The following is a 27,941-nucleotide window of genomic DNA, read 5'->3' as shown; positions in this document are numbered from 1 at the left end:
AAAAAAAAAAAAGGAGGGGGGGGGAGGGGGAAGGGAGAAGAAACAAAAACCAGTGTGTATACTAACTGTTGAGGATGGGTTTTGTTTGTTGTTGTTTGTTTTTTTTTTTCCATGACGGTGAAAAATTGTAGATTTCTATGTTTTGTAATGTCTTCAGTAGTAATGATTTAGAGTACTAACATCTTGGTAGCCAGTATAAAATTTTCTGACACTTACGTAAGTAATAGTCTGAAATGAGGTCTTAAGAAAAAAACATTTTTCAACCCTGTTTGACAAAGAGGTGGGTTCTTTTGCTTGCTGCTTTTTGTTTGTTTTTCCAGTGTACCTCTGTCTTTGAGTAGCTCCCAGATACTTAGTTCTATCAAGAAAATAACAAGAATTTTCTGGTAGTTACTAGCCTTTGTGTCTTTTTAGGGGTTAGGGTTTTGTTGTTTGTTTTTAAGTAAAACTCTGTCTAGTCTCCCCATAAATCAGAGTAGAACAAAATAAAGACAAAGTGTGTGTGTGTGTTTATTTTAAGTCTGTGTTGTCTATCTTAACACAGCTCTTATTTACATCTTCCCCTGGGTAATGCTTGTATATCAATTCTGACCATATATTGGCTTTGTATCAAGTTTAGATACCTTCCATTTATCTTCATTCCATTTGTCTACAAAGATGCCTGTGGGAGCCAGGAAAAAATTGAAGGACAAACTCTTTCAGATTCATATTGTCATAGGCATATATATACTAGTTGCAGAGCTGGAAGTAATCTGAAGTGCTCTTTCTTCTAGCATGCATCAGCTACAATTTTCTGTTCTCTGGGCAAAGCACTATTTTTCTTACACTGATAGAGTTGAAACAAGTCAAGTGAGTCACTCTTGCACAGAGGATGTGTTTAGGATTTGGGATCATTTGAAAGTCCATGGAGTTTACAGTCTGCTTTCATGTGCAGTATGATACATGTATGTCTAACTAATACCAAGTAGCTATGAATAAATAGGTTGTTACGATGAAATCTTTGTCTGTATGATGTTATAAAATTTCTATTATTTCTAGGAATTATCTCAAGTATTTCACAAAGTACCTTATAAACTTTAAAGTAATAATTACTAAATTAAGATGTGTACTTGATGGCTTTGGTGTATGTGGTTGTGCATCTGTACACACATTGTCTTCACCCTCAGAAATTCTAATGAGCTTCACAGAAGTGGAATCCACCAAAGTCAGGGGCCTTACAACTTTACTCATGGTAAAGAAGTTCTTAAAGAATTAAGGCTGGTGTTGCTGGTATTCAGGACATGTCAATATGTCACTCGTGAGTGTCATAAACGGGGATGATTTGAATGTGTGCTTTGCAGTTCAGTGAGAAGATAGTTGCACAAGCAGACGTACATGTATTTATAAAATTCACCATGCATCCACATAGTTTCCAACGTCTACCTCACCATCTCAGCAGGGAAGCAGAGGAAGCCATTGGTTGGCCCTAAGATCTGCCCTTGACTGTACTTGGCATGCAGGATGACTTTCAGCAAGTCATTGTCCATCAGTTTAACTTTTTATATGTGGTAACCAAAGTGTGACACTCCTCCTTTGCAAGGCATTTTGAAGTCTTAAGCAGAAGTAAAGTATAAAAGTTGAGCATCAGATACTGTGGATGTTCATCACTGCACTCGTTATTTAAGGCAGAAAAACAGAGAGGCAAAGAATCTGTTGTCAGATAAGCGATCTTTGAACTTTCCTTTCTACCCTGCTCCTCCAAGGTTTGCAGAAAATTTGTCTTCAAACTTATTAAGTTCTGAATTAGACATTCTCTTTGTATTTATTTATTTATTTATAAATGTAGCATTAGTCACGTTAACACAATTGCAGCTGCAAAGTACCTCCTCCATCCACTAGAGGATAACATGGGCTCAGGTCCCCACAGAATTTAGACCATTATGCTAGAACTAACAAAACATGACTTGGGCAACAGGTTCATGAGTTCGGTTCTTTATTCATTTATTTCATTAGTTAGTTATTTTACTGTGTACACATGCATGTCTTCATCTAGCTTTCCTTCTCCAGCTTCTTGAAGGCTTCTTGTTTGTCAGCTGGATCTTTTGCACTGGTTTTGGCATCTAACAGGTGCATATCTTGTCAGTTAAATTTTTGGCTCCGGCAGAATATAAATCATATCTTTGAATCATGTCTAACATTAGCTCTAAGGTTAACTTCTGTAAGTACAGCCTTCTAGGGAGTTTGTCTGTGGAAGCATATGATGCAGTGAACACTCCAGTTTTCAGCTGCAAGACATTGAAGACACTTTGCAACAAAATGAGCATACAATGTCAACAAATATTCTATGATGCTGTCTTGGTACTATTTAAGTACTAATTTTAAGGGCAGCTGGCTTGTGATTTAACTTTGTTCATAAAATATAAGATAAACTAAAATATATTTTCTGGTACGTTTGAGATAACATTCTGAACTTTAATATATACTGAATTTTCATGTAGTGGTCTCCTTGTATGGTTGGTATCACTGTGATTATTTATATTTTTGGTTTTGTCTTGACTGGTTTGTCATTTGTTTTTGTGCAGGAAATCTTGTTGGATAATTCTGTGTTGGTAGGTCCCTGTGCCTTGTTAATCCTGAACTTTAGCAGTTTGCAGTGTTGTTTTTATTTCATGTTTTGTCTCTTCCTCTTAACCATTTTAATGTAATTTCTTTTAGCATGTCAAGTGACATTTGATTGCCATCCTAACCAGACCCTTCCTAACCTGCAGAAGGCGCACACATTTCATTTATGTGCTTAGTTAGGTATCATTTTAACCTTACCATGTCCAGTACAGAAAGGGAAATATTTGTTCATTTGTTTGTCTGTGGTGCTTGCATTTTTGTGTCTCTTGTTTAGTTTTGTCCCCAACTGAGAACACGGGAAAATGAGAGAGATGAGAAATGTGCATCTTGCCTCGTCCCGTAGCTTGAATCAGATCCTTTCTTTTTTTTCCCCTATTAAAAATGAGCATGCAGTTTATGCACGTCCAACTTGCAACAGAATGTGTAGCTTGCTTGCATAAATGTTGCATTAAAAGCCTCATTTTTTGTTTGTGAAGTTTCAATTGAAGTATGTTGCAGAAATACTAAGTCAGGTTGCTTTTCTTTTAGAAGAATAATGTAGAGAGTATATCCATGTGTGCATTGAATATATGATTCCACATATCATAGATTCATGTGCATGTACAAAAATTCAGAAGATGCTGCTTAGTTTTACTAACATAACAAAGCTGAGAATTTTTATCACTTATTCTTTGTGTTCTTAAGTTGTTATTTTTAACTACATTAATTAACTGATAAAAGATTAGTTATTTTGATAAACATACATTCACCTCTTGCCGACAAATAAGGAGCATGACCTTACCGCGAGGTTTCCCTGCAGCAGACACTAGCTCTGTCTATTTTAGTTAAAGGATCAGCTCCTTTGTGCACCAAAGGGTACACAATTGCTTACTTGCAACGGATAACTGTTTTGATGATAACGTAACCTTAAATTAGAATTTCCATAAATATTGGTGTAGCTGTCCTGCCTGACCATGCATGTGGTTCATTTTTCTTTGGGATCCCCTTCAGAATGTTCTTAAAACTGAAGTCAAGCAAATTAAAAATCAAAATGCTCTGACAAAGAAACTGGAGGCAATTGGTTTGGTGGGGGTTTCTTTGTTTGTTTGCTTTTGTTTTGTGGTGTTGTGTTTTTTTCCCCTTTTCGAGGGGTTTTGCTTGTTCCTGTGGTAGTGAATCTATCATATGTTTTTCAGTATTTAAAAAAAAAAAAAAATACACTGTCTTGGTGATGCTAAAATATGATGACACCATAAAGTTTTTGCTGGAAACTGCTCGGCAGAGCTGATTTTTCTTAGTGTGATACGTTTACCAGTAACTCTCTCCCTTCCTCTCACCTTCTCCAAAACAGTACGATGTAATCTGACAGTATAATAATTTTTTGGAAAGAAATTGTAGCAGTGTTGCTTGACCTTTCTTATAAACTTCCTTTTATGCATGGAATTGATTTACTAAAGCCTGGTTGACTGTCTCACCCTTTTGATTACATTGGTATCTCCCTGTTTACATGTAACAACGATGATTTGAGTATGTTTCTCTTGCACTGAGTTTTCAAGTCCATTACATATACTCTGTAGGCAAAGAATAGCCTTATGCATTGAGACCACAATTCAGCTGTCATTGAAGTTAATGGGGCCTTTCTACTGACACTGGTGAGAATTGGATCTGGCCCAAAACCAGTCTCGTAAATTACTTTTAGTGAGAAAATATTAAAAGCATGGATATGCTAAAACTGATTATAGGAGTTGCAAAACTTTTTTATTTGTAGTTAAAAATAAAGAAAAAAAAAGCTGAGAAAAATTACCATTAATTTCATGCTTACTGACTTCACAGATTTTCATAACTGCAATTATGGAATAATTCAGAAATTAGCAACCTTATAAAGGCTTGTTAGCCATCTTACTGTTTCTTTTCGCACGTTTCAGGTGAATCTCTGTAGCTCATACTTGTTACTGAGACGTGCAGTAGTAGCTTGCCTACGTCAGCTTGTACAAAGAGAAGCTGCTGAAGTATCAGAATATGCTGTTGCACTAGTTAAAGAGAGCAGAGAAGATTTCACTCCAGGTAAGCATTGAAGTTCTGAGATCAAAGAATGAATTCTAAACACACTCCACTATGAGTATGAAAACGTTGCTATGTTCTTGTTGAAGTCTTTAACCTTCCAAAATTTTCTACTTCAGTTTTCTATATAGTATAAAATTTTGGAAGCATCAAACCTTTCTTAGTGGTAAAATACTAATATTTTACAAAGATATTATTGCTTTTCATATACTCTAGATAGTAAAGGTCACTAAACTAAAAAAATGCAGATGCACTTCTAGAGAAACCCAAGTCTATAGCTTCATAGTCCTGCATCTTACATGTATTTTCATACTTACTTCTACTTTCCCATATAAATCTCCTCTTAAATTAAGTCAGTCATTGAAGGAAGGTAAGTAAAATATGCTGAAGAAAGTTCCTGTTGACCTCTTCAGAGAATTAGCTAAGTAATGATTAGCTAGGATCCCTAGAATTTTCATGTCCTGAGTGTATGGAGCCCTCTTTCCTTCTAAAAGGTCTGAAAATGATCGCTAGCTCATCCTTATATACCCTTCTGTACAGGTATGGTGGTAATAAATTATGTCACTTTGGATTTTAATTCAAACTCATCTGAAATTTTTCAGAAGATGGATTATAGCCATTCTGTAAAAATGCTGATTTTTGAAAAAAATTCTGTGTTTGTCTTTTTGAGTTGTGCTGGTGAATTATTTCAACTTCTGTTTTCAATTTAAAAGATTATTTTAGAGTTACCTTATGTTTCAGTGTGAGGAATCAGATAGCCAAAGACAAATTTTTTTTCAGAGCTCAGATGCTATGGTGATAGTAGTGTTGTGAAATTCCGAGTGGGATTATTTTATTTCCCTGCAGTAACTCTTTTCCTATCGGTAGTATTATCTGTAAAAGTTCCAAGTGTATTTTTTGTTGTTGTTGGTTTTTTTTAACCCAGATATCTTAAACATGGCATTAAAGCAATATGTATTATTATTTCAAAAGTATTTGAGTACTAGATACTTGTTGTCTACATGCTACTCAGTGTGCAACCTTCAGTGGTGTTTCTGTGGCAATTAGTTTTATGATATATAGCATTCATCTCACAGACTTTGTTCTTAGTAGATATTAACATCAGAGAAATAGGCCTGGAGGGGGCATTGCTGGGCTTGCTGGACAAAGAATTGGATCAAAGATTGTGCCAAGATATCAAAGAAACTCTGAGTCATATGCTTACTTCAATGGCAGTTGAAAAGCTCTCTTTTTGGCTGAAGCTTTGTAAAGATGTTCTTGCTGCCTCTGCTGGTAAGTACTATGAGACTCTAGTAGAGAACACAATGAAAATAAGGTCCGTAACATTACATTCTGTTACTGAAGAATTGTTACTGCTTCTTGAATGTTTGATGTTCATGAAGTGTACCTCATCTTCCATACTGAAACAGTGAACCCTTTAACTTACTTTTTTCACAACAAATAAGACTTTTTCTGATTGCGCTTTGGCTACTGAAGAGGTTTCTGTAAGCATATAGTACATATTGGCTGTTCATATTCTGGCTGTTTTACTACCTTAATGTTAAGTTACTGGCATACCAGGAAGGGAAGTACGGAGTACATTTGAGCTTGTGGATCCAGTGTAAATACCTACAAGAAAAATATTCGGACTATCTTTTCTATGGATGATAGGAATGATGCAGACCTATTATATCATTAATGAATCTCCTAGGCTAATAGAATTTATTACTAGGTTGAGTATTGCAAAAGGATTTCTCTTTCCCCTTCTCTCTCTCTTACAGTCTCATCTTATGATGCAAAAAGAAAACTGGTTTGATTTTGGATTTTTGGATTTGGAAAGGCAGTGACTTGTGATGTGTCACTGCAAACAGTTTTGTTGCACTTTGTTTCTAGATCTAGCATTGACTTTAATACACTGAGGTTGAATGGGAGTCACAGCAAGTTGAAGGATAGAGATGAACTTTTGAAGAGATTTTCTTATAAGTCCTCCAAAAAAAAAAAAAGTACGTTTCACTTTGTTTCCCCTGTGTCCTAACAGATTTCAATACAGTAGCTTCAATAGATACCACTCAAGAAGAAGAAACTGCTAAAGTGGATGATGCATCTATATTAACGTCTGAAAGTGATGAGAGGTTTCATCCCTTCAGTAATCCACGATGGTCTACCAGAGTTTTTGCTGCAGAGTGTGTTTGTAAAATTATAAACCAGTGTGAAAATGCAGGCAGTGCACACTTTGACATAACCTTGGCTCAGGAAAGAAAACAACGTGATTCAAGAGGTACGTCTTAAGCACTGAAAGAATTTTACAGAAAGCTAACACTAAAATAAGTGTTAGCTTTTTGCATCTTAATGAAATCTATCATAAATATGTTGTTTGTAATCACTGAAACATCTAATTACTCTGATTTGAAGCCTATATTGATTAAGGTGTAGAGCAACTTTAATTAGTCAAAATATTGGCATATCACTGCAACATCTACACATATTTTCCTGCTTGTAGGATGGTGATGTGTATGGAACCATTGTTTCTGCCTTAGAATTGGCAATCAGAAGTGATAGCTGGCACCAGCCTACAACAACACAGTTAGGTTATCTGGGAGTATTACCAAAAGAAATATCCACATTTTTTTTTCTTTAATTTGCCAGTTTCTTTCCTTAATTTTACTAATAAAAATGCAGTGTCAGTTTTCAGTACCTGCCTGTGTTTATTTAGAGGTTTGTTTTGCTTCTTTTTTTAGAAAATGGGCATCATACATGAAGATATTTATGCTTTATTCTAAGTACATTTTTACATTCAAATGGAAAGTTGGCTAGATCAGCTAGCATAAGATGTCCAAGTAAGATTGTTGTATATGTTAACTGCCTTGAGTGAATCCTTGATGTGTTGTAGAATGTGAAATACGCATTTTGAAAATGTTGGGAGCAATGTTATAAAATATGTCTATATCTAAATTCAATAAAACTATTTTTTTTTCTGTTCTTAGATGACTTTTTGGTACTGCATTTAGCTGACTTGATCCGTATGGCTTTTATGGCTGCCACAGATCACAGTGATCAGCTTCGTCTTTCTGGGCTTCAAACGTTGCTAATTGTTGTTCGGAAGTTTGCAGCTGTTCCAGAACCAGAGTTTCCAGGTCATGTCATTCTGGAACAATATCAAGCCAATGTAAGCACCACTGTTAATAAGTTAGAAAAGTGTAGAGTTAAAGGAATTTGCTTTTGGTGGTAGGTAGTGCTGTAGCCGGGTTTCAGTTTGTTAACAAAACTATTACTCATATATTTTTATCTTAATTTATCTAGAAGGCATCTTTTCAGTCAGTGTATGATGTTTTAGGGCTAACATTTTTTAAGTTTCAGCTTTTTCCTTCTACCCTATTCGATAACAATAAACAGAAAACAACCTAACAATATTCTTCTGTTGGCACTCTGTGGAAAGGAGGATTGCCTAGAGTTAGTCAGGAGCTACCATTGGGAAAAATAATTTCTTTGCAATCCAAAATCATCAAGCAAGTTACAAGTAGATCTAATAATTGTCCTTTTAAGCTTCATTACCCTTAAAGTGTTTCTGCTGATACTATGCTTAGAGCTTCTAATCAACTGTTTCACAGAAGTTGAAGAGATGTGAAGCCATTAAAATTTATTTTGTCAAATGTTTTCCATAATAATAACCAGAAATAGAGAAGTAGAGAAGAATGCGTTTTTCCAGATTTAAGTTGCGGTTTCCTGAAGTCTTGTCTGTGAGTTCATTAAACGAAGTCTAAGTTTTAGGGGGTCTTAACAAATGGTCGTTATCTGTCACTAAAACCAACTACTTTTCACTTATTTTCATGAACTTAAGATGGACAGTCATAATTCCTGTACCTTTATTGTGCTGAGATGCATCATCAGTGAAGTGTATTTATCTTCAGCAGACCTGTTGTAAAAATTGCTTTTGATCGGTCATTTGGCATATAACAAAATCACATGGTGATACTTGGATCTTCAGCGTCAATTCAAAACAGAACCCTTTCAGTATGTCCTTAAAATGATGTAAACCATCATCACTGTAATCTTTCTGTAGGGGCTTCATTCACCTGATCCAAAAAGATCCTAAAAATGACAGGTAGATATTTCATTACTGTAGAGGCTGACAGTCTCAGTGAGGATGGTGCCATTGCACTGGATATGATATATATCCTCTACTACATGTTGCAGTTTCACCCCAAATTGTATCTGGCTAAGTTTGAATTTAAAGATATCACCTAAATCAACAAGTGAAATTTTCGTTAGCCTTTAGGGAAAAATAGCTTTCAACAATGACAGTAGGTGAAATCTCTGTAGCCTTCTAAGTATGTATTGGTGTATTCCTTTTTAGGTAAATGGGGTTTGTGTTCTCCCCTTCTTTCACTTACCAAAGTTGCCCAACTTCAGCTGTTTGTTTCCTTAGAATTGTATTCTTTCTGAGTAACAAAATGTCACTTATTAGGTATTCTTGTAAGTCTTCCACAGTTTGGAACATAGCTTTTCCTTTTGAAAGCTACTCATCACATCCAGAGGTTGGGAAGGTAGAAGTTTCTATTTCAATTTTAGACTGCAAAGAACAGAAACCTCTTTGAAGACCTGTTTCAAAGAGAACCATGTCTTCTGTGTAAGCAAAACAAACAAAAAAGTATGGCTGCTGTGGTCTCCCTCTGCTTGAACCCCACCACAGAATTCTGAAAAATGAAAAGGAAACTACGCTTTATAAGGGAAAACTACAACAAAGCCTAGTTATAGAAAGTAATTATTTACTTAATTGCTAACTGTGTACTCTATGTTGTATAACTCTTCTTTAGGTTGGAGCAGCCCTTAGGCCTGCCTTTGCTCCTGAAACTCCTCCGGATGTCACAGCAAAAGCATGTCAGGCAAGTGTCGAATGTCAGAAGTCCTTGATAATAGACCCTGTGAATATCTTTTTTTGCTTGGTACATCACACAAGAAAAAGGAAATAATACATCATCTAGTCTCAAATTCTCAATGCACACAAAATAATGTCACCTGTGTTACCCCTGTGTAACATGACATAAAATCCCACAGATTTTATGCACTTGAAAATCTTTTGAGAAACTTTGTAGCAGTTGAAACTTTGGTTGTTTATGACATCCTTCTTAATGTTTTTGGCTTTTGTTACTTATGTATACTGAACTGTAATACCATTTAACATTGATTATTATCTGAGAGTAATTATGTCTTAATAGAAATTAAATCTCTTTTACATCATTTTACAGATGGAAAAATAGAGTATGTAGTGGTGTTTGGCTCTTGTCTCTAACTGTTTTACAACTCTAGGTATGCAGTGCCTGGATAGCAAGTGGTGTAGTAAGTGATCCTAATGACCTTCGACGAGTTCACCAGTTGCTTGTATCCTCTTTGGTCAAAGTGCAAGCTGGGAAAGAAGCACAAGGTCAACAATATAATGAAAGTACCTCAACGATGGAGATACTGGCTGTGCTTAAGGCTTGGGCAGAGGTTAGTGTAACAGCTCCATGACAATAGTCTTGATTTCTGGTAGATGAATTGGAACCTTTCACAGAGTGGTTTCAGAAATTTCTTACATGTTTCATTAAACAGAAGTTTTTCATTCTTTACTATGATTTGTTACCTCTAAATAGTACATGAACACCAGCCCTACCCACATTGAAAATACATGTGATCAATGATATGCTTGGTAAACTTGGACAATAGCACTGATTGTTAAATTGCTGCAGTATATTATTCATATTTCATAGAGTCAGAATTCTTACTTTCTGATGTTTCACTATTCAGTTTAAATGAGCAAGGTATAAATGGTTATGCGGATGGCCCACTGAACATAGCCATTTTAAACAGCTATCGTTTTTCTCATTGCTTATTGGCATTTAATTTCGTACAGGTAGTTCTTTCAACAGTGTAAGTTCAGTACTGCCTTGGCTAACTGCCTTTAATTCAGCTCACATGATTGCATGTTTTAATATGTGTATATGCAAAATTAGATATTTAGAAAACGTGAGCAATGTAGCTAACCTATAGAAGACGTCTTAGAAAGCACTGACAATGAACTTGGTGCTGTGAATAGATAACCAGCCAAATACGATCACATCATGCAGTAATTCTGTATGGTATTTCTGTATATAAGCAGGCAGGTGTGTTGAAGAAAGCAGACGAGATGACATTTACATGACCATTTGTAGAAACACGTACCAACTTCTGGTGTCTATACTGGAGAAATAATACTGGCAAAATAGGAAAGCCATCAGAGAAAAGCCAACAAGTAGGAATAAAGAAAATGAAAATAAGCCTACACTGAGAGACTTAAGTAGATCAACCTATTCAATCTATTCAGGAAAAGATAAGGCGTGCCATGATCAATTTAAAATGATTATGCGGATAAAAGTTTTTTAATGGCATACATCAATAATCCTTTCACTGGTCAGAAACAGACGAAATTCAGATGAAATGTGAAGTACAGATTTTAGAACTGAAATTTGTAGATTGTTCCAGTCACTAGAAGTCTCCAAAGTAAACTGTTAATAATTTCTGCTAGATCTTGGATATGAAAAACTACTACAAAATAAAGTGGGGATAAATTTTTGTAATCAAGTCATCCAAGTCTACTGGACTTGAAGCAGGAAAAGATTGTAGTAAACCTTATGCTTGCTCAATAGGCTGTGGTGATTACAGTAGTTTTTTTTCCAAGTGTTAATATTTGTAAATGTCTTTTCAAATATATAACAGGTTTACATAGTTGCAGTTGAAAAGCAAAAAAATGCAAGTGATGCACAAAATCACTCTTTAAAAAATACAAAGTCTGTGGAAGAAAGCTACAGAGATACGTCATCTTCAGCCAGTGGGCTTCTGGACTTAGTACAGGCAGATCTTGGAACTCTAAGCAAACTCTGGCTTGCTGCACTTCAGGATTTTGCTCTCTTAATTTTGCCTTCAGAATATGCATCACAACTACCTGCTGAAGGTAAGAAGGCAAATAAATTGTATTTTTATAGCTCACTTGTAAGTACATGTCATTTATGTCCTAGGTGACTTGTGTTAGATTTCAGTGAGATGAAATTCTATAGAGAATATGCATACTTGTGTACCTATCTAAACATAGATTGCTTTTTAGAAGGTTCAGTGATGTGAAAAGCAGTTTGTTCAGTATTGTTAGTTGGATATTTTTATGGTTGAAAGAAGGAAAATGTAATTGTATTGGATTCTATCAAAATAAATCAAAATGAATTGTCGTCGTTAACCTAAATTTTAATATTCCACACTAAAAAAAATAATAATAAATCATATAAAATATGGTAAATATCATTTCAATAAGAAGAATGCCAGTTTCCTATGAAAGAGGAATTATTATAGATGAAAATAAATGATATCCTTGAAACTGTAACTTCTCTTTTTGTAGGTGGTGCATTTTATACAGCGGAGACAATTGAAAACGCCAGACCTCATTACTACAACTCCTGGGCACTAATACTTTATGCTACAGCATTGTGGCTTACTACCACAGGTTTCATTGTTGTTGATCCAGATGAAGGAGTTACTAATCTCTCTAGACCTGTCACCCCAACTACAATGTGTCAAGATTCTTCTACCAGGCCATCAGTGAAATCTCCTGAGGATGTGAATACTGACAGATTTCATCTTATTTTGGGTTAGTGCGTGTTCCGTCTTGATTCTGTAACACCGAAAGTATTTTTTTAATAGATAAAACTTGAAACATAAACATTTTCTGTATCACAGCTGTTCTTATACATACATTGATCAGTTTCCCAAGTCATCACGTGTTTTGGAATTACAGCTGTACAACTGGGTTGAGAATATGGATCACAGTTTGTGTGTATTTCATCTCCATTTTCACAATATGTCCTCTGAAAAGTCCTGAAACCTCAGAAAAAAAGTTACTTGATTTTATCTGGTCTAGGAGTTGCAAGCTTAGGCCTAGTGTAATCTACTTGTAGGTGATGATCCAGTTATGGTAGCTGTAATCTTTAGCATTTCTGTAAAATAAGAAGAAAAACTATCAGCCTTGGAGTTTGTGAACTATTATTAATCTGTCTGTTATTTTCCTCTGTTACATAAATCAATTTAATTAAGCAAATACTCTTCTGTGTATTCGTTATGACTCATAGAATTGTCTGCCTGTTCATCAGACCTCAGTGTTTTACTTGGAAATTGCTCTAATTTATTTATTGTTATTTGTTACAGGACAGTTATAATCACATCTTAAATTGCCTAGGACTTCAAGAACTTTTATTGTTTTTGGGGAAGTAGAGTTCTTTCACTAAAACATAAACAATAGGAGATCAATTCACTTAATAAAAAATACAAATATCTGTCTGCTCAGCAAACTATTAGATTACTTTTTATTTGACAAAATCACTTTTTAAAAAGCACTTATTACATTTCTTAAGAATATTTATATATTACTTCTTATCTGTACAGGAATTAGTGTGGAATTTCTCTGCTCTCCTCGATCGGATGCAGCAATGGAGAACATTATTGCCTGCTTACATGCCCTACAGGCACTCTTTGATGTCCCATGGCCAAGGTCTAAAATAGGAGGTGATCAGGTAACGTCTTAATGATCAGAGCCCCAAGCTAATTTCCAGGAAAAAAAAAAATCAGGGATTCAGTAAAAAGCTTCTTATCATGTAGACAACTCTATTCCGTAGGGACTTGATGGATTTGTAAACTAGTCATGACTGTATTTCTTAAGACTGAAGGAAAAAAGCTGCTGGATCAATAGTGGTATGAGATGTTAGATACGGAGACTGAAGTTTTATTTCTGAAGATTGCAAAAGTAACATCTTAGTAGATTATTTCTGCATATCATCTGTAAGACAAAACACCATGTATAAGGGCCTAAGTGTAAATTAGAGTCAAAGATTACATCCAGATTGTAAGACTGACAGACAGACCAGGAGCAGGTGCCATCCCAAAAATTAAGGAAGTTTTCACAAGGAGTTAAGCAGCAAGAGTTCTTTTTCTCATTTTGAGCTTGACATTTTTACAGAAAAGCCAGATATAATGCATAATTTTAGTTAAAACAGTATCTCTGCTCTGTATTGTATATCCAAGAATCTTCAACACAAAAGCAGTAAGTAAATTATAGGCTTTATCAAGGTCCTTCTTTGTAGAGGGAGGGAGGAGAGAAAAAGCAGAACATTGAGCCTGTAGAAGCTGGGGAGGGGCAGAAAACTTGAGCAGATTTTATCAGGAAGGAATAATCAGCTAAGTAGGATGAGAGCCAGGTAAAGACAGAATTCCAGAAAATTAAGAAGATAATTTCAAGGAACATCACTGATTGTGGTGGAAAGACTAGCAATTCAGAGAGCAATGACATTGTGTCTCTAGAAACAATGTGGTGAAAACAAGGTCACGAGGGATTTCAGCAAGAATGGTTTCCTTGGCATACAAGGAAGACGGGTTAGGGAGAGAGTCTGGGCTAGAACTGGTGTTCCAAATAGTGCCTGTAAAGAACAGAGGATAGCAAATGTCATCTTGTTAACGCTCCTGATCTTGGTTTATGGGAAAGGATGGGAATCATACAGAAAAACCTCTATTACAGGATTTCTCAACAACGGGGAGGAAGAGAAAAACATGTTCTAGATATTCTTTACTTTTTCCTTTAGAAGAGATACCCCATTTTTGTTGTTTGGATTCTCTATTTAGTTTTTCCTTCATTTCCTGCTCTCAGAATGAATACTCGCAGGACAACACATTATCTTACTCTGTCAAGGAACAGTGCAATTAATGCTGTTTTGAATATTGAAGTTGATAAAAGGAAACTGGACAAAATAAGTGGTATTGGAAAAAAAAAATCTTTAAATTAAGCTTATACTATCCTGTGTACCACACAGTTGTCTAACACAGCTAAAGTGATAATGCCTGTGAACATGCCTAACTTCTGTTGACTATTGTTGCTTTCTCCAGAGGAATGTGCATACTGTAGCAGGGATAGCAAAAGGCCCAATTCACTGTAGTATTCCTATATTCAAGAGTTAAAAAGCAAGAAGATTACTTTTTTTTTTTTTTTTTTTTTTTTTTTTTCAATAGTTTTAAGTGCTTTATCTCTAAATTATTGTGATTACTGGTTTTGGGGGGAGAATTGAGCAGGGTCCCTCCTGCTGGGAGCTAGGAGGTAGGTCTTTTAATATAAATCCAAGTCCTGTGATTGTATCAATAGTACTGCTGTGTTCCTTAGTGAGATTACTAAGAGTAATACTGTTGGCTTTAACCAGTATTAACCATTTGTTTGGGAGACACTATTTCTAAGATTTCTGCATCAAAATGTGAGTATATTGCACATTTTTCTTACCGTAGGAGCTGGGTGTAGAGCTGCTCAATGTTTTGCATCGCCTAATACTGACCAGAGAATCACCTGATATTCAGCTTGCTGCCCTTGAAGTTGTTCGGCTGATTCTTTTTGCAGCTCAGGAACATGTGAAGGAAAAGCGGAGAAGTGCAGAAGGTACAGTAATGCACAAGATGCTGAATACATATTGACAGAGTTAAGGCAGTTCTTTTTGCAAGATGGAATTCTTGAAGGTGATGCATCCAACATGCGTCTTTTAATTAAAGCTTTTCAGTTAATGACTAATCCTGGTTCACATAAGTCAGTTCAGGTGCCTGACTTAAGAAATTGGGGTGGTATGATAGACAGTAGGTGACTTTGGAGGTGACTAGAGAGCATGAAGTGAGGAGGAAAACTGCAGTTTGGATACCCTTGTGTGGTGACAGGGAGGGAGAAATCTTACTGGAAAGGTGGGATCAATTGCAGTAGAACAACAGAGAAACTTGGCACACACAGCTGTTAAAAGCCAGACAGCACTAGCTTCTTTGATTGTAACTCCCTAAAGTTCTTTTCCTAATAGGGGAAAAAAAAAAAAAAAGAGAAAAACAACAAAATGACATTGTATTGGCATGGTACCTCTGCATGTTTGAAGTCTAAATACTGCGCATGCTTTTGCCTTTTCACAATCAGTGCACAGATTGCTTTTTCAGAGGGATGGATGTTTGCCAGTAGAAGCTGGAATACATATGCACATACATGTAGGTGTTGAGATGGTCATTTGGTGATGAAACAGTCTTAAGAGGTAAACTTCTTGGAAACAAGGTACAGTCTGCAGATTTCTGCTATATTTCTTCTTTTTGTTGTAGTTGATGATGGTGCTGCAGAAAAGGAAACGTTACCAGAATTTGGAGAAGGCAAAGATACAGGAGGACTGGTGCCTGGGAAATCATTAGTCTTCGCAACACTAGAGCTATGTGTTTGTATTCTTGTCAGACAGCTTCCCCAGCTCAACCCTAAATTAACTTGTAGCCCTGCAGTTCAATCAGGAAAACATCTGTTATTGTCAGAAGATGGAAGTAGACTGGTATCAGCAGCATTAGTTATTCTCTCTGATGTTCCTGCCATCTGCTCTCCTGAAGGTATGCTATTTCATCACAAGGAAAAATTAAATGAAAGAGTATTGGGTTCTTCTGAGCACCCTTGTTACTACCTAATTTTCTCAGCTGGATAAATCTGGCAGCACGCTCTGTGATTTGCCTGTGACAATTTCCTGTCCTCTTTTTTTTTTTTTTTGACAGTCAGATAACAAAAGTTACTGAAGCAACTGAAAGAGCAGTTTTTCTTTTCCTCCCACATGTAGCAGTGCAATTAATAGGTTCATTTTGTGAGAGAAGTATACAATAGCTACATGCTTCTATCCTACTTCAATCTTCTATTCCAGAACTTATAATGCAAACATAAATTAATTTTAAAAGGGAAATGTGTCGTGTTAGCTTTCACTTAAAGCCATCATTTAAACATTAGCAACCTGCTGTTAAGGATTTATGACAGATTCCTCAGATGAGCTGACTTTCACCCCATGATTCATCTTGGATGCACACCACACTTTAAGAGGTGAAGATTGTTTCCCCAACAATACCATGCTCATGTGTATGATATTTCAGTGCTGTTTCAGCCACCCTGATAAGACATTTCTGCCCTACTCCTCTTTTCATACCTTACGTATTTATTACTCCTTTGCAAATTTTTGCTTTTACTACTTCTGGAAACTCCTTTTCTTACCTTTGTGCTCTTTGACAGGTTTCTTCTTTGGGAATATTGTACAACTGTTAACTATTGCATAATAGTTCTTGCTATTTGTTTTAGGGTGATGATATGATTTCTTTCTGTAGCCCGTTATTAGTCAGTTCAAAGCAAAAAGAAACTGACATAGCATCATTTACTTCTGAGGGCAGCTATATTTTAAGAAAAATAGTTGTGAATTTTCTTTGGGCTCTGTAGTACTTTTTGTCTTTAACCATTTAAGTTACTCCACAAGCAAACAGCTTGCAGGATTGGAGCAGATGGGATGTTTACACCAAGAAACTTAGCATTTAAGTCAGGTGACTAAAAAACTTAAGCTTGATTATACAGTCAGTTGGATAAGATTGGAAAAGGAAGCATGTCCAAAGGTCAATTCATATAATTAAAGGTTTTAAAAATTATTTTTAAGTTATTTTAACAGGTCCTTATTCCAGAATGTCAACTGCCAGATTGTCAGTGAGAGGTGATTGTTCAGTAGGCTGTGGGACACCTTACTTCTCTTCTTAAAGAGGAGGAGAGGTCTCCTCTCTTCCAAAATTATTGTTAGACTTTGCTATTTTAATTCTAGGAATTCCTGTTACCTGTTTTTAACCTGAGAACCTCTTTCTATTCATCTTGGTAGATTCTTGATTTTCAGTGACTTCTTAGAGCAATGAGATCCTTGACTAATTACACATCATTTGAGAGAAATTTTACCTCCTACCAGTTTTGGAATTACCACTTGTTAATCACAGAATGGTTAACGATAGCAGGGATCTCTGGAGATCATCTGGTCCAAATCCCCTGCCAAGCAGGTTCAGGTAGTGACCTAGTTGACCCTAGATAGATAAGAGAATCCAAGAAAAGTTCTTCATATTTTTAAATACCAAAGGTCCCTTTTTTTAACTTCTGTAAAATTAATTTGCCTTGTTCTACAGGAAGTGTTTCAGTTCTGCCTACTATATTGTACCTAATTATTGGAGTGCTTAAAGAAACTGCAGTGAAACCGCAAGATGGCCAGTTACCTTTGACAGTTACTGCATCTCTGCAAGCTCTTAAAGGACTTTTGTCTTCTCCAATGGCTCGAGCAGAGAAGAGTCGGACTGCATGGACTGATCTTCTGCGCAGCGCTTTGGTCACAGTGCTTGACTGTTGGGATCAAGGTGAGCACGCTTTAGTTTGTGTTTTTTATAAAGTAAAAAAAATTTTGGAAGGTTGGTTGGTTCTGTTAGACTAAATTTCTGCATGTCTTAAATAAATAAACACTAAGAACTTGGTAACCAACTAATTCAACAACAACTAAGTACTGCTGAGACTATAGTGCAATGCTGTGTCTACAGTTCATATGAGAAGTCAAAATCTGTAAAGGATAAGCATGGGATTGCAGCCTTACTCCTGTATTACGTAATGCCACAATGGTACACAGCGTGGTGAAATGAACAGGAGCTGTAACTTCAGTGTAAATGAGCATAAAAACAGTTCTGCACATAATTTCTTTATGAAGAGCTAGTGTCTGTATTGACAGCAAAGGGAATAAAATAATAGTTCAAGAAAAATAACTTCTTAATGTTAGTGTTCTGTGTACTGTTTCTTCAGCTTCCCAATTTTGTATGACTTTTGTCATTCCTTCCATTTAATCTCAACGCTGTAGTTTGTTACTGGAACTTTCATCTGTTTTTTTTATTTATTTGTGGAAACAATGGTCTCAATCATGCCAGAAGGATGTAAGTTCTTAATGCAGATTTTATATAATTGCCAAAAAAAAGATTGTTGTACCCTAACATATCATACCAGCTTTGCAAAGATAATTATTGCACCTTATACAAAGAAAAAAATGAAATAAAGTATGCTGGTATACCTAAATATGCATATGACCACTCCTGAATTCCCATTTTGGCCTTGGCTTTTATTACAGTAAAAGCCCTTATCAGTGCATCAGTTTGTCATGCATATGTAAAAAGACTCCTAGAGACACGTAGACATTTCTCTTCCATCTCTTTGTAACATTTGAATTCACAGAATTACTATATAATGCAAATCTAACAGTGTGTTTGCTTTATTGATAGTAGATGGTCTTCAACAACAACGTGACGAAGTTAGCCTGCTTACTGCTATTACAGTATTTATTTTGTCCAGCAGTCCAGAAGTTACTACCATAGAGTGCCTTCAAAAGCGTTGTATTGAGAAGTTCAAAATAACACTTGACTCAAAAGATCCTTTTGTAAGTACTGGTGAATTTGTGAGAATATCAATAGCATATTAAATATGTTTTTGTTTATTTTCTCTTCAGTTACTTCTTGTGTCGACTCCAATTAAATCTGCTCTGCAGGATATCTGTTGTATTTTAAAATAGTTTGAACGAGTTAGCGAAAACTTGTCCAGCAGTGCATTTTATCACTTATTTATTCTGAATACAGTTCTGCATTCCTATGCATTCCTATGATTTTCATTTTTTGTTTCAGACTCAGAGCTTTACACACTGATAAGTACATGATACAATTGCATAGTTCTTTAGGCACCTGTTTCATTTTATTAGTCATTTTGTTGTAAATGCGTAGATACTACCCCTTTTGGTCAGGAAATACTGCAGCTGTAGGTCTTTAGAAGCTGGAGGAGTATGTTGAGGAAGTATCACTACATAATTTATACCGTATCATAAGCATCATCTCTAGGTCACTGCTGGAGGCAGGGTATTGAACTAGATTAATGCTTTGTTCTGACCTCGTTATAAATGTTTGTATACACATACTTTAGAATGTAGCGCTACAGTTCATTTGTTACTTTTCTTCATCTAAAAGAGCATAGCAAGAAAATAAAATCACAAATTTTATTTATTATTAGTGCAAATACAAATGGCTTTTCTAAAGGCTGGGGACACACTCACTCTGAAAGTCCAGCTCTGAAAATGCATTAAATTTTATGTTCTACTAATATGAGAATTCACTGTTAACTGTTCTCTTGCTCCTTCTCTGGACATCCTCATGTAGTAACTACAGATTAAACTAAGTTACCTTTAACTGGACAGCTAACTCAGCTGTTAGAAAACTACTTTTTTTATATATTGACACTTTTTTAGTATTGTCAACATGGTTTTCCCCAATAGTAAACTTGGGAATCACAGAATTGTAGGGGTTGGAAGGGACCTTGAGATCTTCGGGTCCAACCTCCCTGCCAAAGCAGGAAAAGTTGAATATGACAAATCATATTCAGGAATGCTGAATGGGACTTCAGGAAAATAATGGTAGTATGCATTTGCAAGTTGTAAGTGTTTTAGGTATCTGAGACTTTCAGAAGTTCTGTAGGCACTTCACAGTTTCAGTCCTACTGACCTCCAGTGACACACACAGTAAGCTATTTGCACCTTTTGACACCTGCTAAGTTTGTACCTACAGTTTCACAGAAGTAATACTTACATTTGAAGCATGTATTCTTGGTCAGCAAAATACAGATTATTTTCAAAACAATAGTAACACACTGTCTTAACACATAAATGATATTTTTTCCTTTACCCAAAAATCTAGGAAGATGTAGGACTCTGGAAATAGGAAGCATGATCTAGTTTCTGTTAATAATTTGGTTAGAAGTTATAATGCTCCTATCAATTATTATGCATTAGCGTCCTGCAACTTGATGAATTTTTGAGCTGTGAGGCAGATTTTTCACCCTCCCTGAAATTTTATCTGACAAGCTTTGAGTTTTAAAACAGTCTGACTTGTATAACACTTTGTAACTGCAACTTTGATTTTCCCTTCAGGTACAGTGTAAATGCTACCAGCTGCTGCACTCCATCTTTCAGCATCCAAACAAAACCGTGTCATATCCTTATATTCATTCTTTAGCACCATCCATTGTGAGGAAATTGCAGGAAACAGAAAAAGCAAAACCTGAAAATGCTGCTGAACTTCAAGTTATTCAGGAGGGAATCAAGGTGTTAACAGCTCTTATAGCTACTGCTGAGGAAGAACACCGTAAGTTACTTCCATTACTAGTATCCAAAGCATTGCACAGGCTTAAAGTTGCCACAGGTAATAAATTAAAACAAAATGATGACTGTAGAACTGGTCCTGAACAATAATTGCCACCAAAATTGTTACAATGGTGGTTTGTTTTTCTGTATGGTTTAAATAACGCTTGCTGTTTTATGAGTTGTGTTAGATGTTGACTTGAATCATGAGAAATTCTTTTAACTAAAATGTTAAGCTGTTTATAAAAAGTGTATGTGTAAGTACTGTTTTCTGTGTTTATAGGTGCTCATTTGGTGGCCTGCCTTCTTCCCATTCTTATTTCATTTCTTTTGGATGAAAATGCCCTGGGTTCTGCTACAAATGCAACAAAAAATCTACATGAGTTTGCCTTGCAAAATCTGATGCAGATCGGTCCACAGTACTCTTCAGTTTTTAAAAAATTAATGTCGTCTTCTCCAACTATGAAAGCGAGGCTTGAATCTGCTGTAAAAGGCAATCAAGAAAGCATCAAAGTGAAGACTGCTAAACATGCAAAAAATCCTGGGAAAAGTTCAAGCATTCAGCTAAAGACCAATTTTCTTTAAAGTCTAATATTTGCACTTTGATATTAACAGCAAAAAATATCCCCTTTAATTTCTTTCAGAGGAGGTCTGTGAGTTGATCACATCATTTGGTTTGCATTGAAAAATTATAGCAAGTTTTTAAGAGAGAACAAATCTCTAGATAACTTCCTGTTAAACAGACTTCTTAAACATCTCCAAGCGCTATGAATAGATCAATCAGAGGTCATTTAATTTGTATTTTTTGATTATTTTGGACTAAAATATCAGAAATGCACATGCCTATATTAAAAAAGTATAGTAAACTTCACCATAGGTATATTTAGGAGCAGCCCACACTTAGCCATAAAGTAAAATTAACTTTGTTTTAAGTCAATGTTTGTCGAAAATAAGTCACCCTAATTGTTTTTTGGATTTAGCTGGGATATAAATTTACTTGCAGGTGGTAATCCATCTTAATTACTAATTTAACATACTGCATTAAGTAAACAGATTAAATATCCTTGTAGGCCTTACAATAAATTATTGTTGATCTCAAAAAACTCAACTCAGTAAAGGTAATACTGAAAGCTTTAATCCTAATAACTTGTTGAGCTGGCCAAGATTTAACAAATGCTGTTAAATACAGCTTTACAGTGCTTCTTCACTGAGGGCTCAATAGTGCTTTACATAGTGGGACTGTTACGCATATGTATGTAAGTATTTGCAGGCTTGGTGCCTTGCTGCTTGACATAGTCTCACTTTTCAGGATGTATACTTGTGTTAATTTTGTATTATGCTAGCCAGGCAACTGAAGCTTACATATCTTGTCCATAATAGGACAGCAAATTTAATACACTGTGCCTCAATTCAGACATCTGTTCTATCTGGATGTCTGTCTCCTGATCTTTAGATGATCAGTTACACACATGCAACTCACCTAAGTCTATATATCTCTGCACTGAGGGATGGGCGTATCTGAAGTCAGCTTGTCTTGTGTCAAATAAAGTACAACAAACTCACAATAAGGAATATTTAATTAACATTTTTATTAAGGAACATATTTTAATATAGAAAAATAACTATTAAAATTGCAATGGCTATAAAGTATTTTCTATATATAGTATTGACTTTTCTTAATACCAGTATTGTCTAAACCAAACACTCAAACTGAGGATAGTGTTTCCTTCTAGATTCTAATTACTTTAAGAAAAAAAAAGAGAGAACTGAGAAACACACTGTGACTCAGGAAAAGCGTGATGTACTGTATTTTATTAAAAGTTTTGTATATAAATATAATTGTAAATTGTACATAATTAACCATTTGACCAAAGTTCTAACAATTCATTTTTCTAATTTACATAAATAAAGCTAATTTTCTTCACTTAAGATTTGTCTTACTTATTTCACCCAGTAGCAGAGGAACTCAAAGGACTTCAGTAACAGAAAGAAATGTTTATATGCTGCTGCGAGGAAACTAGTGAGAAATGTCCGAGCCAGATGCACCAAGGTCTATGACTTGACATGGCAGGTCGTCTTCTATTCTGCATAGTACAACGGTAAATAAGTAGGATCAGGGAGATACACTTTATATATATGTACATACCAGTTTTGTGTCAAATGCTGAGATGTATGAACTATGAGAAGATGGTTTAGATACCTTCCGTCTTTCCCTGGAGAGCCAGACATTTTGTTCCACTCCTTCACTGCAGTCAAATCTGCAGTTATTGCTGGATGTGCCACAAGGGAGTAATGTTAAATTTGGCAGTTACTGATCTTGATTTCTTCAGTCAGTTCTTGATCTTCCTATTTTTCCTTTCAAAGCTGACTGAGTACATTTGTTTGTTTGATTCTTCTGTTCCTAGGCCACTTCTGGAAAATCATAGGTTCTGATTAAACTTGAAGACTTGAAACTTTTAAATGACTCTAGTGTCCTGTTTACTAACAAAGTGGCCAAATGCATTGCTGGGAAAATTAGCTGCTACAAGAGGAATATGTGGTTATTTTTTTTATTTGAGTAATATGTAAAAACAGCAGTCATCTCTTTCTTTTTTACTATTTTTTTTATATTGTTAATGTAATCTGATGAAATCTTATTTGCTTTTAAGAAATAAAGTCAAGTTGCAAGAGCACCAAGCAAAGCTGTTAGAAGGCCATTGATGAAAGTTCAGAAGAGCTTAGTCCTGAATTTTTTAAGGTACCTCATGACAGTAGCTGATATCGAACTTAGACTGAAAAGCACCATAACTATGTGCTTTGATGTTTCTTGGTCAAGTCTTGTGGCCATGTGTGGAAAAGTTCCAGGTTCAACATATCTGTGTTCGAAATGCAGAAAAAATAAAACAAGATTGAGTGGAGAGAACCGTTGCTAATTCCTAACATCTTCTGTAAATTAGGATATATGCATGAGCTTCATCCATCCAGATAATTTATCCACATAGACAGTAAAAATACATCTGCCCTGAGTTGTGCTTTATTATGTGCGTTTAAAACAAGTTGCATGTTCACATGAATAAATCTACTCATTTAAGATTCTATAAATGGATCATAGAAGAATCTTGTTTCAATTACCCAAAATACAAAATATTTTTATATTAGATATCTTTGATGCGGTCTTGTCTATTTACAAGGAACTTGAATTTTTTTTTTTCCTGAAAAAATAAGCAAGAATAGTTTTGGCTTGTAATTCTACTTTTTACTCTTCTTTTTTAGGCATTGCTTGGCATTCAAGCTCATACGTTTAGCCATAAATAAAGAGCCAAGCATATGTTTAGCCATAAAACAAAATCTAACTTGTACCAGTACAGCTTTGTGTGCCCCATGCCTCCTTGCTGATTGTTTTCCTTGCCATAGTTCTGTAAGCACCAGTAAACTTCCAGTAAATTTTCTGTGCAATGAAGCATGTGGCCAGCATGCATGTTTACTTTGTATGTTTTTACTCATTGTTTTAAACATTGTTTAAAACATTGTTCAAATGTTTTTGTGAAACAAAAGTTCCTGCTTATGTCCAATGTTAAGAATATATATAAATAGGGGTACATCATAGAATACAATATATGTGCTATGCAGTAATTACTTGCAGACAACTTCCTGTTCACTGCAACAAAACAGAATTAGCCAAAAGCATCCACAAGTTTGGCCCAGTTGGGATGTGGTTGTTTTCAGTTTGATACATGTCTGTGATGTTGCAGCTGAATAGGCAACACTTCTAATGGCCTTGTTTAGATGAGAACTGCCCGGACTCTGATCTGGTATGTTCCCCAGGGCAGCAGTCACCTTCAGGCTGAGAGGAGCATCAGTGAAGTGATACATGCATCACCATAAAATTGGATTACCAAATGCACAGGAAGCATAATCATTTCTTGTTAATAAAAGTCAGTTAATGAGCAGAATTTCCAAATGAAATTATTTTTCCAGAACTGGTACAACAGTAACAATGCAAGTTGGTCCACTCGGTGTGGAGTGACTTAGGGTAGTTTGCCAATTTATCAGTAGTAATACTACTTAGCAGGGATCAGGAGATCTATGGCATTTCAATTTAAAGTTGAGTGAAGTGAAGTTGAAAACATAGCAGTGGCAGGCATTACATGTGATGACACTGTCCTCTCAAGCTTCATCCCTAAGCTCACTGATAGGTATAAACCTTTTTTTTCAGCTTCCTGAAATGTAGCTATTTTATCAGTATATGGTAAGTCAGAAACTTTCTCCTAAAACTACATATTTTCCTAACCAATAGCGATTGAAATCAGTCAATGCCTTTTCGATTTACTAATGAACTTCCTATATTTTCTTTCATTGGAAAATTTGGCCAATAATACTCCAAGCAAGGCAAGTGAGGAAGGGAAAAAATCCTTAGAACATCAACACTGTTTGTTCAGTTTTTAAATAAAACAACATACAGCAAGGTAGACAAATTTCCTATTTCTCTGCACTGTGGTGTCAAAGGACCAAGGAAGAGTCACACCCTTACGTCCTGAAAGCAGTGCTGCTTGGCTACTGCACAAATGCCCTGATGCTGTAGGGATTGCTAGAAACTGCTTTTTGCACAGGTAACCCATGTGCCTTATCTGACGTTTTGCCTGATAAAGTTGCTCTTAAAATTAGGCCATAAGGAAATTGTTCTTGGGTTGTAACCGCTCATGCTTAAAAACAGCCAGTAAAATCAAGCTAAACTGTATTTTAACTGAGACTTGTACACACCTCTGCAGCAGCTCAGGATGGTGCTGAGAGAAGACGGCATTTCACACAGCACTCCAATTAGCTCAAGTATGTAACACCCAGTTCATTTGCATGTATACTGCTCAAGCTGCTTAATGACAGTGGCGTATAGCCACACATAAAAAGCATGTCTGACCAGCTTTTACACGCTTGATCTGTCCCTTAAATGTTTTAGACATTTAACACTGAAAGCGAATTATATAGAATTGAAGTAAAAAGATGCATTATGTTGTCTATGCAAGGAGACCCTAAAAATGCCAGTGCTGTGCTACTGGTCACTCCAAAATGTTTTGTGGTGGTTCTTTTGGTTTTTGATGTACAGTTGTAATTTTTTTTTTTTTCCCTGAGACATTCTCTGGAGAATAAATGGTTTATTGCATGTAACAATGAAAGGGGAAGTGAAATCTAAATATAGCAAAAGGAGGCCTAAAGATTTTTTCTGAGGAACAGTCCAAAACAAAAGCAGACTTCCAACCCCCTCACCTTAAGTAATCTGTGGTAGATTAACTCAAATTCACTTGTGCTGTAGCTGAACGTGAACTTTGCTCAATGGTCTTATTCCCACTGCTATAGTCCTAGTGATCTGAAGTACTGAATCAGTGTATCTGAAGTACACTGAATCAGTGTAGAGAGCACGATGTGGCATCCGATCTCCTTCCTCTGTGCCTGCACTCTAGCTGCTTAGCGAGTGGCAGCACTCACATGAAAAAACAACTTGAGATGATGACTACCAGACAGCAGAGCATGCTCTCCATATGCATATTATTATATGTGCTGATTTGTCCACTTATAACAGAAAAGCCCATTGTTTATATACTTAAAGAAGTTTGCAGATGAGAAGAGTGTATTTCTGAAACTTGGTAAAAAGTTAAATTTAGTAATGGAAAAGATTACAAAAAAATCCTATTTTAAGCTGGCACATTTAATGAATTGTCTAGCCTAAAACTGGATTTTTTCAAACCAATGTTAATATTCAAGTATTAAAATTCATGTAAATTATCTCACTGCCAATGAAATGCAATGTACTTGCTGAGATGCCCAGTTGCTACATTTGGGAAATATTTCTTATGTTATAGCTTTCTCTTGATAATATTTTGATTATGATATTTTTATACATATTTTTACTCAGTTCTCAGTATTCTGAATTTTTTTTTAAAAAAAAAAAAAAGGTTTTGTATGAGACATGTTTTCTGTGGCAGTACAGGCCTCAGAGATTCTGGAAACAATTTTGTCTAATACCTAAAAATAGAAATATTGTATAGTTTAAAAATACTTCCTATCATTATGAAGGCAAATGCTCTTAGTCTTCTCTCATGTAAGGTTTGTTGTAAACACCAAGGAAAAAATATTGTAACAGCTGTACTCATGTTTTACAGGAAACAAAGACACAAGGATAATGAGCTGAAGCTTTTGCCACCAAATTTACATGAAATGCAGTTAGAGAAATAAAAAATAAAAAAAAAATCCTGTAGGAGAAGTCAGGCTTTCTTTTATGATACTTCATCATCAAGTATATTTATCAAGTGAGCAAGGATGGCACTGGAAGATGAAGAGAAGTAATAGCAAAAATGCAAGTAAATGTTTTTTTTTTTTCACATTGAATCTGAGACAAAATATGATCTAGTTACAGCTTGCTACTTCCTTGCAGCAGCAAACAAATGTGCTTATCTACTTTGTTTACCACTGCAGCCATGATTTTAAAATGGCCATCTTGCTCAAGCTGTATCTATTTTGGTTCTGTTACTGTGAACAGCTCTGCCTGATGTATAACTGGCTAAACAATGCTATTGTTTAACATTTATGTTTTCCTTGAATGCAACTAGAGGAACATGGAAAAAAACTCACTCCGTTGGCTTAGTTTAAGCCTGCGTTGGTCTGCAGAAAAGCCAGATGTGACTTGTCAAGTGGTGAAGTGTTTAATTGTCGGGGAGTCAAATGACATGATCATGGTTGGAGGGAGGGTACACTGGCTGTTCATTCCATATTCCTCCTAGTTCCACTCCGAGGCCAACAAATCTGGGAACACTTCATTTTTGTAAAACAAGAACTTTCAAGCTGATTGGAAAGAAACTCAAGAATGTGTAATTTTTGGTTTGAGCCGCAAGTAATCTTTAGTTTTAGGCTCCCTCTAAAACATACAGTAGGTATAGATACATACAGACCCTCAGGGCTTCAAAGATTTGCAGTCCTGATTTTCCCACGTAAATCTGGAGCCATGGCATAAAGGCCATGCATGCACCCTGTAGGTGCAAAGAAGAAAGATAATCAGTAAGCTTGGTATGAACTACCAAAGTCATCCTCTGCATCTGAAGGCAACTGAACCTGGGCAAGCTGAGTGAATACCCTTTTACCCAGGTGGGTAATTGCCTACCTTTCTGGTAGGTTTCTTTATGAACCTACTCACAAAGCTCTCTTTGCCATAATGCAGGTATGGCTCTGTCTCTCCTTTCTGCCCCTCAGAGCAGTAGTTTAAACCTGTTGCTGCATGCACACTTATCCACTCAGGGTCCTGCTCAGTTTTGT

At 35.8% G+C, this 27,941-nt stretch overlaps 1 protein-coding gene across 10 annotated transcripts in view; it reads left to right on the top strand.

Moving 5' to 3' along the window:
- Positions 1-22,583, top strand: part of HEATR5A (HEAT repeat containing 5A) — a 62,631-nt gene extending 40,048 nt beyond the window's left edge. For 5 of the 10 annotated variants that reach the window (XM_082761837.1, XM_082761844.1, XM_082761845.1 and 2 more), the window contains 16 exons: positions 2,562-2,588; positions 4,506-4,644; positions 5,731-5,913; positions 6,659-6,898; positions 7,605-7,786; positions 9,435-9,503; positions 9,928-10,107; positions 11,353-11,587; positions 12,023-12,271; positions 13,063-13,190; positions 14,944-15,091; positions 15,781-16,053; positions 17,635-17,859; positions 18,763-18,917; positions 20,451-20,664; positions 20,944-22,583. In XM_082761837.1, the coding sequence (XP_082617963.1) occupies positions 2,562-2,588; positions 4,506-4,644; positions 5,731-5,913; positions 6,659-6,898; positions 7,605-7,786; positions 9,435-9,503; positions 9,928-10,107; positions 11,353-11,587; positions 12,023-12,271; positions 13,063-13,190; positions 14,944-15,091; positions 15,781-16,053; positions 17,635-17,859; positions 18,763-18,917; positions 20,451-20,664; positions 20,944-21,245 (2,949 nt within the window). In that variant the 3' untranslated portion in view covers positions 21,246-22,583. The remainder of the gene's footprint in view (positions 1-2,561; positions 2,589-4,505; positions 4,645-5,730; positions 5,914-6,658; positions 6,899-7,604; positions 7,787-9,434; positions 9,504-9,927; positions 10,108-11,352; positions 11,588-12,022; positions 12,272-13,062; positions 13,191-14,943; positions 15,092-15,780; positions 16,054-17,634; positions 17,860-18,762; positions 18,918-20,450; positions 20,665-20,943) is intronic. The other 5 variants (XM_082761841.1, XM_082761839.1, XM_082761840.1 and 2 more) reach the window with 5 other exon arrangements.
- Positions 22,584-27,941: the final 5,358 nt, after the last annotated feature.

Source organism: Aythya marila (assembly GCF_965140915.1).
Source record: "Aythya marila genome assembly, chromosome: 5".
Classification (NCBI taxonomy): domain Eukaryota; kingdom Metazoa; phylum Chordata; class Aves; order Anseriformes; family Anatidae; genus Aythya; species Aythya marila.
This window is presented reverse-complemented; position numbering and strand designations above follow the sequence as displayed.